The 18989-nt window shown below is 38.3% G+C and overlaps 1 protein-coding gene across 1 annotated transcript; it reads left to right on the forward strand.

The window, feature by feature from the left end:
- Positions 1-1162: 1162 nt before the first annotated feature.
- LOC121383778 (calponin homology domain-containing protein DDB_G0272472-like) lies at positions 1163-16413 on the forward strand. Its single transcript, XM_041513874.1, has 4 exons — positions 1163-1250; positions 2366-2399; positions 12619-12791; positions 16117-16413. Exons 1-4 carry the CDS (start codon positions 1163-1165, stop codon positions 16323-16325), a joined length of 504 nt encoding a protein of 167 aa, XP_041369808.1. The 3' UTR covers positions 16326-16413.
- The last annotated feature ends 2576 nt before the right edge of the window (positions 16414-18989 follow it).

Below are 18989 nucleotides of genomic sequence, written 5' to 3' on the forward strand. Positions count from 1 at the left end.
TCGTTTTATATATTTAAATCTATGCTGAACATCTTTCTGTTAATTCGAACCATATTAGAATATACCGTTTGTGAAAATGGCTGCAATGTACCCACGAAAGACAGGGAGCAGTTACCAACATTATAATATCAATTGAAGACCATAAGCAAGTACAAGTGTACTTTGTTTTGTAACCAAATCACTATACTTTATTACATACATTAACCGATCCCATGTCTTATTAATATCATGTTTAATTAGCTTGTCAATTAGCTAATTGCATTATTTATATATCTTTTAAATGTATTATTCTTTTTTAGATGTTTCCTGACGAATATATCACTATACCTCTGATATTTAATTTGTTTTAATCATTTCTAATACGAATACTTTACCATTATTTTTTTACCTCAAAATAAAGAAAAACGCAATCATGAAGGCTACAGACACTGTTCACTTATTCCCATCATCATAGCCATCACGGGAATGATTGTTCTTCAAAAATCCCCTCCTCGGCGTCTTGGGTGTTTTTAACCCAGAGACAAAATATAGGTATACCCGACCGGACGTGCTATTATTGGCATGGCCATGTATGTACTTTCGATTGGACCCTAGTAATAATATAGCCTGGCATTTTTTTTATCATGGCTCGAAATGTAAATCCAATATGACTACCAATTCATTCATCAGAAATATCATCATTTCAGGAGCAAAGAGGATTTCTGGTTAAAAGATTTGTGAGCCTTCACCCGTATGTCATTAAACACCACACCTGTTTTGCTGTACACATCCATAGCAGATTTGTTTCAGTGGTAGGTGTCTTAAAATCTGTAATCAAGTAGGGACAACTGGTAACATTTACATCTCTTCTTAGAATCCTCTCTGGATAGAGATGTACTTTGATGTGTTTTGAATAATAATACTTACTGAATTTAAACTTGCCCCCTGGGTATTGGATTTTCTCTAATAATTCCTAATGAAGTGACTATGTATGAACATGGCACGGCGAAGGTGAAATTGATACAAGCTAATTATATGAAAGTACTGTTGAACGATATGGCTGTTAACCTGTTCCAAACCTTCCTCTGGTCGTTAACGCTATATGCATTCTACCAGGAAGTAGTATTTGACTAAGTGTGAAAAACATGAGTTCAATAGCAAATTGCCCATTTCGAACGTTGTGATGGTCCTTTGTACTTCTGTTGTCACAAGTAGAGACGCTGTTCCTAAGTCAGAGATGGGCTCCGATCATTTACGGGAACTACCCAGAGGCACACATTATTCTGTTCCAGAGGGAAATGACTAGTTGTCCCTCAATCAAAACGAAGCTGCTAATTGGTTAGTAAAAGATCAGAAACACTCCAAAGTATAATAGTTCTATCTAGAGGAAGATTCCAAGGAGAGACCAAAATGCAACGTGCTATCAGTCATTCAACAGGGTATAATATCCGCCCGGTCCCCATCCCCTTTATCATTTTTATTTTTAACATATTTTAATTTGAAAACATTTATGACTATTTCATTTAATAAACTTTTGATAATAAGAAATATTTGACATAATTTTGTACTTACAATAATATAAAAACAATTTCTGTCGAGTGTGGGAACATCAACAAGTCAGCCATTTGCAATATCGCTATTATAAAAATACTATATTCTAAAAACACACTTACCATTAAAATGTGTAGTCTTTAGCGATGGCTTTTAACAATTCTCCGAATACATCTTCTTTCTTGAATTTACTTCTCCACATGTATTCACACAGATGTAAACCTAAATTTCCTCTGGTGCTATGAGTGCTGGGTAACTGGCGTTTTATGCACCACCACCTATTCTCAATCAAGTTGGTACAAGCCTAAGTAGTTGGGTCTGAAAAATATATTTAATCATAATTTTTCTTTTGTAAATATTCAAATTAAAAAAAATTAAATAACATTTTAAAAATAAATAATTATAATTACGGTCTATAAAAATAATATGTGTTTACCAACAAAATTTTCTGAATGGTTGACAGTTTCGTGGCTGTAATGTTCGGGTAGTTCCTCAATTCTATTGTAAGCTTTCCAACAGTCATATATGATTTTGGTTTTTGGTTTTATATGCTTTTGGATGATTGGCAGCAGTGTATGAGCATCTCTTTCATCAACAGGAACCAAACAACGTCTCTTGTTTCCCTGCAGATTTCCCCGGAAAACCCACTGTCTGCCACGATTGTATTTTCGCTTCCCGAATTTAGCCTCATCTATCTCCACTGTTCACCCTTTTCCACCGATGATATTGGAACCGTCCCTTTCAACAGCGGAAGAACAAATTTCACAATAACTATAGTAATCTAAAATCGTTTCAGAAGACGTTTTTCTCACTTTTCCTACCATTTCTTCCTCAGGAATTGTTCGATCCTTGCTGATACCAAGGTTCAGGTAAGTGTTATAATTATTGATGTATATGAGTTTGTGATGAATGTAATGTATGTCATATATGTGATAACATGTTGAAATTGTAGGTATGTCACAAGTTCAATGTAGGAAGTGCATATGTAGAATACTTGTTTTTTTTGTTTTCTTTTTAATTAATTAACTTTTTTTTTTTTTTTTAATCTTTATATAACCCCCCAAAAAACATGCCCCTCTTTTTTATATAAGCCCCATCAAAATATCCCTCTTTATATTGATGAGGGAGGGGGGACCGGGCGGATATTTTTCCTATATTATATACAAGCACTGACTAGCAAGCACGAATGAGTTAATACAAATGTTGGACTGTCACTGTTCACGGACTTACATTTTTCTACAATCTCTGCAGAAGGTATCTAACCAATTATCGTTGAGGAAAAGGTGTGGTTTCAAGCAACGTAGTTTATAAGACACCATTCATAACATCTTTGGCGAGCATAGCAGAGAACTCGCTCAGGATGTAATCTCTCAGGCAATACTGCAATGCATCAGATGCCAGTGCAAGCCTATAGTAAGACACAATCCTCGGCCATTGCAAACCTACATGAAGACATTATCCTCAGCAACAAATTCTCTTTATTTCTAAAACTGCTTCTTTTGGCACATCAGACTATGGCATACGACTTTCGATTGCACAGGAGTATACATAGTGAAATAATCATTAGTCAATGGATGACTTGAATAGATGTCAAATTATCTTTCCATTAACTAAAAACAAGTTGTGTCAGCAAGTTCTTGACAAGGAATGTCTTGCTACGTTGGTTTCTGATGTATCAGAACACCCGGAGAAATATACCCTATACCCCGAAATATGCAGACTCATATCCAAATTAATAGTGCATGCACTTTACAGTACTTGCCTGTTTTTTAACATTTACAGTGTGGTGTTGAGCTCATAGAATACGATTTATATTAATGCAGTTTAAATTATATTACACGGTGTTCGGTGCATCTATCATAATAACCCCCCCCCCCCCCCCCCCCCCCCCCCCCCAAGACAAACATGAAGAAAAGAAGACGTCATGGAAGAAGGAAGCTTTATTACAGAGATAACTGTGATAATAAGGATTAGTGAATAGTACCTGTAGCCGTCTTCATTTATTTGTTTTAGTTTGGCTGTGAAAATAATACAGAATATCATATTTGCATCAGAAACTATAAATATTAAAATAATAAATATATTGGCATATATTGCTATTTTTGGCGTCTTAAACCCGTAATCTTAAACCCTTGCACTGTGTGATTGTGTGTGTCCGTGTGTGTCCGTGTGTGTGTGTGTGTGTGTGTGTGTGTGTGTGTCCGTGTGTGTCCGTGTGTGTGTGTGTGTGTGTGTGTGTGTGTGTGTGTCTGTGTGTCCGTACATGTGTCCGTGTGTGTGTGCGAGAGAGAGAGAGCGAGAGAGAGGGGGGAGGAAGGGAGGGAGGGAGAGGTATCAGAAAGAGAGAGGCAGAAAGATAATAGAATACAATAGAATAGATGTTTCACGGCACCCCAGCACAAAAAATAGGGTCCAACGAAACACCGAAAGGGACCAAAATGGACCGACGAAACACCTAAACTGACCGAAATGGACCGATGTGGGACCTAAACGGACCGAAATGGGACAGAAACAGACCGTAAATAACTGAAATGGTCCAAAATAGCATTGAAATGAGACTAAAAATCATAACGGAGTTGATAGTACAGCTTAACGTTTACCCAGAAGTGTAATTCCATACTATGCAATTACTGTACTTTAGTACATTAATAGTATGCAAACAATTAACATTGTATATCTTAGATTGCATATTTCAGACGTTTGACACCTGTAAGTGACATGCACGCACACAATAAATGCACACAATAAACATGAATTTGGGTATTGGTAGAACATGTGTTGAAGCCTAAAATGTTCCAACTGCCCAAGATGTCCCAATAGGTATTGGTAGGACATATGTTGAAGCCCAACATTTTTAATTTCCATGTATGTAAAACGTGTATTTTGTGTATTTGACAGACGGAAAAAGCAAGGCATTAATACAAAGATTCACGCAGACAAACACATACAATCAATGCACAGACAGGAACATGTGATATTGCTAAAATATCTTCGAGAAAAAACACATCACTAAAAATGTCAAATTATGTCAGGAATCCCTTTTTGTCATGGCCATCTGTGATATAAATTCTGGCTACACTACATGAACAGTTTGTGATAGGGCCCACTGGCATAACCATCATATTTAAGCACTGTTGTATTAAATAATATTGGTATAATACAGTATTAAAATATTTAAAGTCACATCAATCACATCAAGGTTATACAACCGAGCAGAAGTGATATTTATCAAGTCCAAACGGACGAACGTTCCCTGGAAGCCTTCCAATATGTTTGTCCCCGATATCTCTAAAACCCTAGCTATTTATCATAAAACCGAATATCGCCTGGGGATACATCGCGGCCCTCCCCCTGTCAAGTGATATTTCCACAGCGACAACGATGGCATATTTTTCTTAGATCGCCAGACTATCTGTCGCCATTCCGCGAGCAATCCCCTGGTCATAAACAGCACTACCGGAGTTATTACGTAACTACTGCCCACATGGCCTCCGCCCCTGGGCTAAGTGCATATTGGGATGCACGGTCGCGCGAAGGTATTACGTAACAAGGTGCCCACCTGGGCTAAGTGCATATTGGAACTGCACACGGCCCTCTAACACAATTAATATCGCCATAGGCGAAAACAAAATTAAGAGCATGTTCCATCACACACCCCCACCTCGAAAAGGATATTTCCTCTACTCTAGGAACAGGGAAATATACTACATTTAAACAAAAGGTGCGTTAATCGACGCATCCGGGCATTTATAACACATGTAATAATAAGGTGACTATCAGTAATCACACTGAGTCTCTGAGTCCCTGGTATACAAATAAAATATATAAAAACAAAACAGAAATCAAGAATGTCAACACATTATCATAACGTTCAACTTCGGGACAGGGCATCAGCGATTACATTAGAAGTGCCCTTGATATGTTCAATGGTAATTGGGAATTCCTGCAGAAGAAGACTCCATCTCAAAACTCTGGTTGGTGGCTTTCATTCTGTGAATGAAAGTGAGCGGATTATGATCAGTAAAGACCACCACTTGATGCACTGCCGATTTCACGTAGATCTGAAAATGCTTCAGAGCTTGTACCATGGCAAAAGCTTCCTTCTCTATAGTGGAATAGTTCACCTGGTGTTTGTCAAACTTTTTGGAGAAGAAACTTACAGGATGGTCCAGTCCATTTTCGTCTTCCTGGACAGCACAGCTCCAGCTCCCACGTCACTGGCATCCACAGCCAGCTTGAAAGGCACTCGGTAGTCTGGTGCTGCCATCACGGGAGACGAGGAGCGCATCTGCTTGAGACGGTTGAATGACTTCTCGCATTCATCTGACCACTGGAACTTCGTTTTCTTCTTGTTCAGTGTCGCACGTTTTCCAGGTTTTCTCCGATAGGCATGCTGTCGAATCGGTGTAGCGTTGGGTTCCAAGCGCACATCCTGGCTTAAGGTATTGGTAACCGTTGGAAGGTCCTGACAAATGGAAACATTGTCTTGTATCAACGTAGTCAACCTTTCTCGCTGGGGGTTCAAGTCTGCTAGAATCTGGCTGTTGGTTAATTTGATCTCTGCAGTCTTGACGTCATCACAGGAAATTGAGTGACTCTCAATTTGGACCGGTAACTCTGGAACTATCGGCAGTCTGTCAGAATAACCGTTTAGCAAATTGATGTGACAATACCTACTTTTCCTAACCCTATCAGGAGTGTTTATCACATACCCTGTCTCATTAACCCGTTTGTGCACAACATAGGGCCAGAAATACCTGTTCTGCAATGAACCCCGTTTAATGGGAAGGTACAGCAGCACCTTATCCCCTGGTTTAAATTCCCGACTCCTAGTCTTCCTATCAAACACTGATTTTATTTTGCTCTGAGCATGGCTCAGTTGCTTCCTAGCTAGTTGGGTCGCCGGCAACCTCCTATCTCTAACTCTCTTATTCATTAATACTCTCTCAGTTAACAATGTAGTGCGAGCTGCCAACAAATTTGGATCAGCCCCCTGCTCTAGGATTAACTCTTGTCTATTACAAGGTAAGTCCCCTCTATCAAACATAACTGGTTCATTTACCCTTTGCGGGAGGTCAACAGGTTCCACCACATTTAATTCCTCAGTTGACTTATCTACCATTTTACTGATAACCTCATCCACTCCAATTTCATGGCTCACACACGTATCAGACAAATCACAAATATCCTCTGGGTCTCGTGTTACCCTTCTGGCCATAGCCCTAGTCATTACACACGCAGGATATCTAATCTCATCAACATCACACTCTTCTATTGGTACAGGGCTGTCTTTAATTAACAATTGGTCACATTTCGGCTGACAACACTGACTAGTCAAATCATTACCCAACAAAACTCCTATGTTTTCAACAGGCAAGTCCTTTACAACACCCATAATGACTGGACCCGTCACAAACTTCGAACACAAGAAAACGTTATGTAACCGGACAACCATTTTTTTCTCCAGTAACCGAGGTTAAAGCCAAACTACGTCCTGTATCTGAATTCTCTATACCAGCTAAACACTCCGACGTGATCAGTGACTGACTGCAGCCGGTATCTCGATAGATTGATATTGCCTTAGGACTCAATTCTTGTTTCACATCACAAACCATACCAGTGGACACATACGGTTTACTTTCTCTGCCATGGGACTAACCATTAACTCTCTCGCTAACGGAGCTGACCTCACTAAACCGACCACTTGCGCATTATCGCGTTTCCTTTTAAAACAGTCCCCGACAAGATGGTTATCCTTTTTACAGTAACTGCAATGTGGACGAAAAGTTCGTGCATTGGCTGATAATGCAGGTTTATCCTTACTTTACCCACCAGGTACATTCCTTGCCTGACTAGCTGACCAACTAGAAGACTCCCCGATAGTTACTTTCCCGGGAAAAACCTGGCTGAAATTTCTTCTTATCACCCTGTTGTAAAGAGCTACCCTGTACTGCCTGAGCTTTGTGTATTAACACGTAATCATATGCCACTATGCCTGCCTCCTCTATCTTTTTGACATCACGATCCTCTAAATGAATACGTAAGCTAACTGGTAATCCATTTTAATGTCCTGTAAGATCAACAACTCCCGTAACTCGGTATATGACTCTACCTGATGAGACACCACCCATTTATCAAACATCCCTGCCTTCTTAGCCACAAACTCACTATAAGACTGACCCTGCGTTTTTCTCAACTCGCTATACCGTAAACGATAATCCTCAGGTCGTAATTCATACGCCCTCAACACTGCCGCCTTAACTAGGTCGTACTGACTTGCTCGCTCATCACTCATTGAATTATAAGCTACACTAGCCTTCCCCTTAAACTTAGACACGGCTAACAATGTCCACTTAGACTGCGGCCAATTTAGCTGCTTAGCGGCCCGTTCAAAAAGTTGGAAGAACATATCTTCTGGTCATCAAATACAGGCACTGATCTATAAGCCTCCGACATGTTAAACCCATTTCCGGCCTCCCGTCTAACTTCTTCAGTATTCAACTTTAACTCATGTTCCACTTTTAATTTTGCTAACTGGAATTCTCTATCCCTATCTCTCTCTCTCTCTCTCTCTCTCTCTCTCTCTCTCTCTCTCTCTCTCTCTCTCTCTCTCTCTCTCTCTCTCTCTCTCTCTCTCTCTCTCTCTCTCTCTCTCTCTCTCTCTCTCTCTCTCTCTCTCTTCTCTCCTCTCTATCTCTCTCTCTCTCTATCTCTATCTTCTTTTTCTCTATCTCTATCTCTCTCTATCTCTATCTCTCTCTCTCTCTCTCTCTCTCTCTCTCTCTATCTATCTCTATCTCTATCTTCTCTCTCTCTCTCTCTCTCTCTCTCTCTCTCTCTCTCTCTCTCTCTCTCTCTCTCTCTCTCTCTCTCTCTCTCTCTCTCTCTCTCTCTCTCTCTCTCTCTCTCTCTCTCTCTCTCTCTCTATCTAATGCACGTTCTTCTTTTTCGTACTCAAGCTTTTTAAAAGCTAATTGTTGTTCCACACTTAACTCATTTATCTCTATCTCTGGAACAATCTCACTGTCTTCCATAACAGGCCTATCACCAAAAACTTCCTGGATAATAATTGTCTTTATATCACCTAAGGTTTTAGCTGATGTTAAATCAATTTCCCGTCACTTGCGATTTCAACTAACTCGGCCTTACGTGCTCGCTTAATCTCCACTACACTGAGCGTATGCCTATCCAGCAAATTCTTATCCATGTTTAGATATGACGCACTTATAATTAATTAATTTTCTAGTGAACAACGTTGCTACTTCTAGTTAATTTGTAAAAATAATTTATAAGGCCCCCATTTACAAACAATACTTTTTTAAAATATGCATGTCCCGTTTCAGATCCGGGACGAGCGCCCCAATTTTGACTCCTGTCACGGGGTTCCTATAATACCCGTAACTGAATGAAACACGATTGTCCAAATATCTCTCCTAACTGTATATCTATTAGATCTCTCTGTAACAGGCAGTTATACCCGCTGGCTCGTCTAGGTATGATCAGAGATAAGATCTTATATAAAGTATATATTATTATAGCACGTTTAGTTCACTAGAAAACACAACAAAAACACAATACACTTTGGAATCTGTATTAACCTACGCTGACAAATGTACTGCCGCAGTAGTTAATTAACAACAACAAATAATAACAACCCAGAACTGATCACTTAATTAGTTAATCTCTAGGTGTCTAGTTTACACAATATGCTAATCACTTCACCGTGACACAACACCCACACGTGTGATAATTGAGAAACGCTTCCAGGAGAACTTAATTAATAAAGAAATTACAACTATATTCCTAACTGGTTAATTTTTAATTAACCCTTACTAATAACCTTGTAATACAGACTTAATACTGGTACCTATCACAATAAAGACAATAACCTACAGTTTACCTAGGTCCTCTAGGATGACTGGCTAAGCCTTAATAATTATATAGAACAGTGAGCCTACAGTATACTGCGTCAGATGACCGGCAGCACCGTCTAAACAATATTGGTATAATACAGTATTAAAATATCAATCACATCAAGGTTATACAACCGAGCAGAAATGATACTTACCAAGTCCAAACGGGCGAACGTTCCCTGGAAGCCTTCCAATATGTTTCTCCCCGATATCTCTAAAACCCTAGCTATTTATCATAAAACCGAATATCGCCTAGGGGTACATCGCGGCCCTCCCCCTATCAAGTGATATTTCCACAGAGACCACGCCGGCATATTTTTCTTAGATCGCCAGACTGGCTGTCGCCATTCCGCGAGCAATCCCCTGGTCATAAACAGCACTACCGGAGTTATTACGTAACTACTGGCCACATGGCCTCCGCACTTGGGCTAAGTGCATATTGGGATGCACGGTCGCGCGAAGGTATTACGTAACAAGGTGCCCACCTGGGCTAAGTACATATTGGAACTGCACACGGCCCTCTAACACAATTAATATCGCCACGGGCGAAAACAAAATTAAGAGCATGTTCCGTCACAATCTCTCTCTCTCTCTCTCTCTCTCTCTCTCTCTCTCTCTCTCTCTCTCTCTCTCTCTCTCTCTCTCTCTCTCTCTCTCTCTCTCTCTCTCTCTCTCTCTCTCTCTCTCTCTCTCTCTCTCCCACAAACATGGACCACCCTGCTGCCCCTTTACTTCTCGACCACTGCCTCAACTGACTGGTGCCATCCTGCCGTTAAAACACTTCTTTTTTCTGCTCGACACTGACTCAGCTTTAAGACTATCCGGCTCATTCCTGGCACACGTGTTTTTGTAATTAGGCATCGTTATACTTTTAATGTTGAGGTGATAATTTACATGAAATATAAATGACAAAATACACGCGTTTTTTATATTTTATTGAAATTCGTGTTTGAGAATTCTGCCCCTATATTCCAGCACCCTGCCCCTCTCACCAGTCTGGGGGAAACACCAATATACATGTATATATAGTATTTTTGTTTAACAAACGATATTAGAAGACTTGAAGAAGGGGATATTCCAACTTATGGGGGAAAAAATGGTCCATTTCAGTGTTTCTTCGATCCATTTCGGTCCTTTTCGGTCCCTTTCGGTGTAATTTCGGTCCTTTCGATTCATTTCGGTCCTTTTCGGTCTTTCGTCGGACCGCGAAAAATACATCGGCTAATGGGTGTCTATTTATGGTAAACGCAAAGAGTAATTGATGAACCACACCACAAAATTCAACAGTTAATTTAAAACAGTGTAAAGAACTGTGCAAAAATACAAATATCACAGATAGAAAAAATTAAAATTTAGAATAAAAGTCAGTATCACGTAGAAATTGTAATATAAAAACAGAAACAGAGACAGAAAGAGAGATGTAGGTTATAATGAGTACTGATATACTAACATCACCTAGCAGCCGTGGGGTAATGTAAATACATGTATATATTTGACGTGTTAATCAGAGCACGCTAGGTCAGCGCAGGTGACTGTAACTGGAGCAAGACGGAGCAGGACGAAGTGTGCAGGAAATTAATTTCAATATAAAATTTTAATGTTGAACTTTCATTTCAAAACGGAAAAAAAACGTGATGTTATAGCCATAAAATATATTTATTCTAGTACACAATTCAGAGTTTATTACAGCATTTTTGCCCCTTTTTTTAAATGTTGAAATAGATCAACAAGTTCGCTTACTGCTTAATATAAAGGAATGCTAAAGAAAGGCTTTTGGACTGGTATGCATATTCAACGATATATAATGTACATTATTGCTTACTATTAACAAGTATAATCTTATAATTAATAAAATGGTTAAATGTGACGGCTATTATATATTACGGGCGCAGCCATTTTGTACCATCCTAGTGAATACGTCCTCTGGCGAGCCGGTGGTTGCGTATTACTTAACGTGTCACGTCAGGAATTAGTCTTAGAAACAAACGTACCTGATTTTTGCGGATGCATCGCAATATTCTGTAATAATATCCATCTCAGTAAGGCAGCAATATGTATATATTATTTTTCAATACAAAATAAACCACCACTGTCAAAGTGTCGAAATAACTGTATTATGTTTCGGCCATACCTTAACTCAAGTACTGAAATGATAATCGGATTGTTTTCTTACTTAATTCATCCTTTCTTTCCGTGGTTTGCACATGTGATTCCTTATTGACAGGTGTATATTGCATGGTATCTAGTCAAGGTAAGTGATTACCACTGTCTAGACACATATACAAAAATACTTGCCAGGTTTTTTTTAAGATCAAAGAGTATTGTAAGATAACCTGCCGCCCCTACACTGTTAATGGACATTATCAGCCGTCATGCTTTATTACTGTAAATAATTCTGTAAAACCCTTGATTAAGTAGACTAAAATAACAAAATTGACCAATTACGTAGTCCCAAAGAAAAGAAAATTATTACTTGTGAGTGGTCGTTTTTGCTCCAACGTGGGGGTTTTTGCTCCAACGTGGGGGACAATTGCAGCAATTTTATCAACAGGAGAATTTGTAATTGATGGCAGAGAAAGGACAGATCTCCTTGTTGAAAAATTTAAACAGAAAGAGAATGTGTCAGTGAAAAGGTAATTATATATCTTATGCGGTTGATCAAATCATAATACATAAAAGCAGTAGTCACACTTTATATTGAGAGTTAATGAAATGAGGTGTAGTGGCCTTATAGCTACCCATTGAGTCCTTTGAGTTTTTATTTGTGAAGATCACTACTCCTGCCCCTCCTGCTTTGACGTTTCAAATTTAAGAAATGCATAATCCAGTTTAAAGTAGATATATATATATGTCATATTCTACTTAATATGGTATAATAAAAACGGTTGGGTTTCTTTTGTTGTTGTTGTTGTTGTTGTTTATATTATATCAAAATATATTGATAAAACGTGTCCTATGGTATGCAGGTAAGGTGTGCCCCAAAAGAAAAACGTTGCTATGTGATCATTATATTTTCAACATGTATTTTTATTCTAAGTTCACTTAGTAAAAATTAAAAAACAACCAAACAAAAACCTACACCTGTATAAAAAAAATAATTCTACTACTGATTTTAGATACTTTTCTTACACATGATTCTTTTTTCATTTCATTATTTCAAAAATGTTTATTTCAGTTCTGGTGTGGTTGAGGACTACGATGAGAAACAAATGCTCTTACAGGAAATGACTGAATTGATGGAGGAGGAAATAAGGGTGCAAGAAGAAAACAGGGAACAGAGCAACACACAAGAGATAAAGGCCAAGGAAATAAGAAAGAGAGCTTTAGAAAATTTGAAATTGAAGAAAGGTATTATGACCTATATATAATGGGGAGCGGGATGTAGCTCAGTGGTAGATGTCCGCTCAGGGTGCGGTGGGTCACAAAGACAGTGGTGTGTGCTATCCTGTTTGTGGGATAGTGCATATAAAAGATCCCTTGCTGCTAAACAGAAAGAGTAGCCCATTTGTAGGCAGCAGCGGGTTTCCTCTCTTGATCTGTGTGGTCCTTAACCATGTGTCCGATGTCAGTATAACCATAAATAAGATATGTTTGGTGCGTCGTTAAATCAAACACGTTTTTTCTTTATATATAATAGTCACCCAGGGGACCTGACGAAACGGATCATTATATACTGGTGACCCTTACATGCAGGTCCAAAATAAACATGTTTTATATATTAACATATAACGATATATTATATATACATTAGTTATGGGGTTCTATTATTGAGTGTCTGTATATTTTTCAATTAAGAAAGAAATGTTTTATTTAACGACGCACTCAACACATTTTATTTACGGTTATATGGCGTCAGACATATGGTTAAGGACCACACAGATTCTAAGAGGAAACCCGCTGTCGCCACTACATGGGCTACTCTTCCGATTAGCAGCAAGGGATCTTTTATTTGCGCTCCCCACAGGCAGGATAGCACAAACCATGGCCTTTGTTGAACCAGTTATGGATCACTGGTCGGTGCAAGTGGTTTGCACCTACCCAGTGAGCCTTGCGGAGCACTCACTCAGGGTTTGGAGTCGGTATCTGGATTAAAAATTCCATGCCTCGACTGGGATCCGAACCCAGTACCTACCAGCCTGTAGACCGATGGCCTGCCACGACGCCACCGAGGCCGGTATTTTTCAATTATGACTGGAAAATTTGAAAAATTTACCCCTTCTAGGGCTATTCTGAGGTGTTTTCTGCTGGCTAGCCGAGCTGCTTTCTGACCACATTTTTTTGGAAAGAAATTACATTAAAAGTCGAGATTGTTTTCGCGGGAGGGGGGGGGGGGGGGGGGTTCGCCCCACAAACAAACCCCCCGCCCCCCTGCGCACGCGCCCGTGTATATGTGTGTATATATATATATATATATATATATATATATATATATACAGTCGAACTTGGTCTAACGGTCACCTGTACATAACGGTCACCTGCCTATAACGGCTACTATAAATCCCCCCCAATGCATTTCCTTCTTTATTTGACCTGTACATAACGGTCACCTGTCCATAACGGCCAGCGGTCACTATTTTCCACCCAAAATCACAGGTTGAACTTGCTATAACGGTCACAAGATGATCGTCGTAAAGACGTTTTTTGCTTTATGTTTTGACGCTGGTTATGTCTTTACTTTTTCAGTCATCTTAAAAATTATAAATTAAATGTGTTTATATGGCCATGTCATGTAAAAGCTTTGGGTTTATTTTCTGTCAAAGTAAAGTTCCATTGTAATTCTCTGATCGTAATTGAAAAACAAACGGACACTCAGTAACTTCCGTTACTGGTGGGGTAATTCGATTGGTTCTCAGCATCCTCACTGAATAGTAGACGACTTCCCATTGGCTGTACATAATGTAATCTGTATGTATGGTCACTCTATTGAGTCTCGAGAAACTAAACAAATAAGGTATTATGTTAGGTGTTTCATTGTGTCTAGCCAGTCATGACTGTTAAATAAACATGAATTGTTGAAGGCGGCGGTCATTGCAGATGTCCCGTGTTCGGATTATTTAAGCGACTCCTGATCTTATTCAGCTGTAATCAACGGTCATACTCCACTGAAGGATTAGCGGTGACATAAAACAAACAAATGAGTCAAACATGTCACATGGGTAATAACCTTCAATTACACAAAATATCTTCTGCAAGTCAATGTTAGCGTTTGTGAAATATATCAACGAATACGTTTGCATGCAAAATGCCACCGAAAAATCGTACTTTAACGTTAGAACAGAGAATCGACGTTATTAACAAATCTGAGAAAGGCAATTTAAGTGCGCGAAAGATCGCCGATCATTTTGGTGTAGGACGTTTTCAGATTAAGTCTATTTTAAAAAGGAAAGCTGATGTTCTGGCCGATTTTGACAATAATGTTTCAGCCGAAAGAAAAAGGCAGAAGAAAGCAACAGGCAATGTTGACATAAACAAGCTAGTGTGGGAATGGTTTAAAAATGCGACATCTTTTTTATGACAGTTGTGATATTCTTTAATATATGGGTTCTAATTTTGAACTTGTATATAAGGGTCACCTCTCTATAACGGCCACTTTTGTTAGGTCCCTTGGGTGGCCGTTATATACAGGTTTGACTGTATATATATATATATATATATATATATATATATATATATATAGTAGAATCTCATTGGCTCGAACACTGTCGGTGCATCAAAATCTGTTCGAACCATGCATTCGGCCGTTATCGGGTGCTTCTGTAACACAAAAAGCAATCGGACAACTTCGCATATTTCCATAAAACCGGCTTGGGCAAGATGATCCGATTGACTCATGAGTAACGAAGTCGCCGACAAATGCTTGATAAGATATATATTTATCAGCGTTAATAAACAAATACGACTGACAAATTTATATAATAGAGAATATATAAAACTTCATTCACAGTCGTGTCGTCGTTAGAGCTGGGAACAAACTTGGTGTGACGAAAACAATTGGCTATTGTTTTGTGTGTCACCTGCATCAAATACATTGCATCCAGTACCGTAATTAGCATGTCTGTGTTTCTGTCTGCTTCATGATAGCAAGTTGTTTGTAGTGGCTTTTCAGATTGTTTATCACGCCTTGGTCCATGGGCTGTGTTTGACTGGTTGTGTTAGGTGCCAAAACGATCAGCTCAATAACTTTCAGACCTTTCAGTTTAAGGTGGGCGGGACAATTATCCACAACCATGGCTATTTTTCTACCACTAGGCTGCATCCAGGTCGATGAAAAATTCCCACATAAATGTTTTATATATATATATATATATTTCTTTGCATAGACTTAGCTGTTCGAGCTAAATATGTTTAATTTTACAGTTCGGACCAATAAATCGGTTCGAGAGAAAGCTTCTGTTCGACCCTAGGGGTATTCGACCAATCAGCACCAAAATAAAAGGGTTTAATAGAGAGAAAAATCGGGACTTTGTTCTTGGTTCGAGAATACCGGTAGGTTCGACCGTTGGGCGTTCGAGCCAATGAAATTCTACTGTATATATATATATATATATATATATATATATATATATATATATATATATATATATATATATATATTTATTTATTTATTTATTTACATACACACATTTTATTTCATTTTATTTTTTCTGTAATTGATTAGTTTATATAATTGCAGATGAAGACAATGACAGAGAGGATTTCACTCCCACTAAAAAGAGAAATGTTAATACTGATGTTTTAATGTTTCTAAAGGAAAAAAGTACAACAAAAAAGGAATTGAAACAGGAGGAACTGGAAATTAGAAGAGAGGAGTTGAAACTGAGTAGAACAAAATTCCAGTTGGAACGACAGGAACGGTTACAAAAATTAGAAGTTGAGAAATAAGTCTATGTTGATGATGGAACTGATAAAACAACTGAAGAAATGAATTTGAATATTTCATTACATTTTAATAAATAAATAAAACTAGAAGGTAATAAATTATGATTGACAAACATTACAATTCTTTCTATTTTATTATTACCAAATGTTAAAATTTATGGTATAGACCTTCGTAAATGGGTTGTAATGTAGTTTAAAGTCCAAGATATCACTCAAGTGTTGGCGGGTTAACTCCAAAGAATGTCGTTGTTTCACTGCCATATAAGCAGGTATGGCAGTTGGTTAACAGAGCTGCTGTTATGTAATACTTCCCCACTGGTTGAAGGTAGAGTTTAAGATTTTTTTGTAATCCAAGAAAGCAAACTGAGAAATGATTTTGTCAAATGTCCACTCGACAGAAACACGAACCTCTGACATAACTTTGTTGAATTGGAGTTCTTCTGCGCTTAAGTTGGCCCCTTATCGAAGTGAGGCCTTAGAGGATACGCCGGGTCACCATAAATGCTGTATACTTCTATTTCAAGTGTCATATGTTCTTCCAGTTGTGGCAGTAATTCACTCAACCGTAGCATTCCTGCATCGTGTCGTTTTCCTTCTATCGGACCATAGAGGTTTGCTATCATGTCACTGGGTGTGGTAACACTTTGAAACTTCAGACCACGTACCCTTTTATGACCATTGTAACAAAGCTTTTGATGTTCATGTGGACGACAAATCGGTCTAACAGTTCCATCAACAAATCCCCAGCATTTATCAAGGGGAGCCCCACAGCGGGATACAGCAGCAGCAAATATTTTAATCTGACCGGGCGATAACCATTCCTGATTCAAGGTGGATAACAGGTTTTTTTGTTGTCATAAATGGTATCCAAAACGGTGTTGAATATATTTGAAAGTTCGGCTATTGGTCTTCCAAAAATTGGACATATATCATAAAGTCTACTCGGGTACGCCAGGCGCCGAAGCAGAATGCACAGGGCTTCAATACCAGGGACAACTGTGCCATTTTTTGTTGCATATTAATTTTTCAGGAATGTTTAGTAGATTTGTCAAATTTGGGATATCGGTTCTTTCAAAACGAAACATAGACCAACATTCAGAATTTGATAAAGAGTTTAAACAAAAATCTTTCCTGCATAGCAAATCGTATTCCTTTTTTGATGACAGTAAATTATGATAACGGAAATAATCATCATCTTCACAGAGAAGTAATTCGGTTTCGTCCATATTAGAATAGTGAATATCTTTCAAATGTTAATTGATCATTATCAAGAAAGCCAGTCCAATCATAACGTTGTTTTCATACACGTACGCGTACAGACAACGTCGTTTCTAAACAGTGTTTCTACAAGTTCATTGCGGATACTTGTAATGTGACGTCACACGTACACGTACACGTAATCAATCTAAACCTGTCTATTATCTTTAGCTCTCGACTTCTGTATCAATAATGTACAGCCAAAAAGAGAACTGCCGTTGATGATTGTTAATATGTTGAGTGCTTGAGATAATAAGTTGAGAGCTCAAGATCATAAGCTACATTTTTCCATTAGTAGCAAGGGCACACTTTCACAGTCATCGGCTATTGCAGGGTTGAAAATTAGCAGTCGCCCGGTCGCCCGTAGCGACCTTTATTGGCTAAGGGCGACTAAGAAGTTTAGTGTCTGGCGAGTATGGTACACACTGATAGTGAATCGAATGTGATAAAACACACCGCGTCTATGTTGGCACGAACTACAGAGCTGGCAGCAGAAGACATAGAACATGTTCTATATTTTGACAGCGCCAACATAATGAATAAAGACAAAATTCATATATAAAAACATATTAATTTTATTAAGTTTTAAACCCATACCGTCTCAAATAACATTTTATTGGGGGGTAAAAGTGCAGTGTAAATTAAAACAAAAATTCTTTACAAATTACGATCAAACTGCATAGGTTACATCTTTTTTGTGATACACGTTTTGAGGTAATTGATGAAACATCCACGGTAATCTGAATGACACAACCGTAATACATGACCAGGGCCGTATATCTGCACAAAGCAGAGTCGAATGGGTATTTCGCAAAACATTTGATGATTCCATGGATCTCTATCTAGGAGAACAGCAACTCCCGAGGAAATCATTTGGAAATTTCACACCTCATGTATCACCACAAGGTTTATTCCATCCCTCTTGCATCGCCACAAAGAGGACTGCCACTCCCAGACTAGTTTACTAAAGCACGCGCAGTCCTACTGCATTATCTTTTACTCTGTATTGAAAATGAGATTTGATATGTTTAATTTAATGGTACTTTGTAAAGAAACGTTTATTTATACTGGATTTCTTTTTCAATTCATTTGGTTTTTATTTGAGTTGGTATGGGATTAAAACTTAACAACATATTTTTATATCAATTTTTACTTTATTCATTATGAAGTTAAACGTCAATTCATCGGTTTTCTTTAACGCAAACGGTTATTATTCAAAAAAAAAAAAAAAAGACCCACTATAGTTTTAATTTTTCCTGTGCAGTTAAACTCCAATGTGATAATTAGAGGGCTAGTTGAATTTGAGAAGGGCCAGTAAGATTTTCCTTCAACTAGCCCTGCTGCGACCTTGGTTTTCATGTTAATTTTCAGCTAAGCTATGTTAAAACAATCGAATTCTTGTGATGCACC

The sequence above is a fragment of the Gigantopelta aegis genome, chromosome 10 (assembly GCF_016097555.1).
Source record: "Gigantopelta aegis isolate Gae_Host chromosome 10, Gae_host_genome, whole genome shotgun sequence".
NCBI lineage: Eukaryota > Metazoa > Mollusca > Gastropoda > Neomphalida > Peltospiridae > Gigantopelta > Gigantopelta aegis.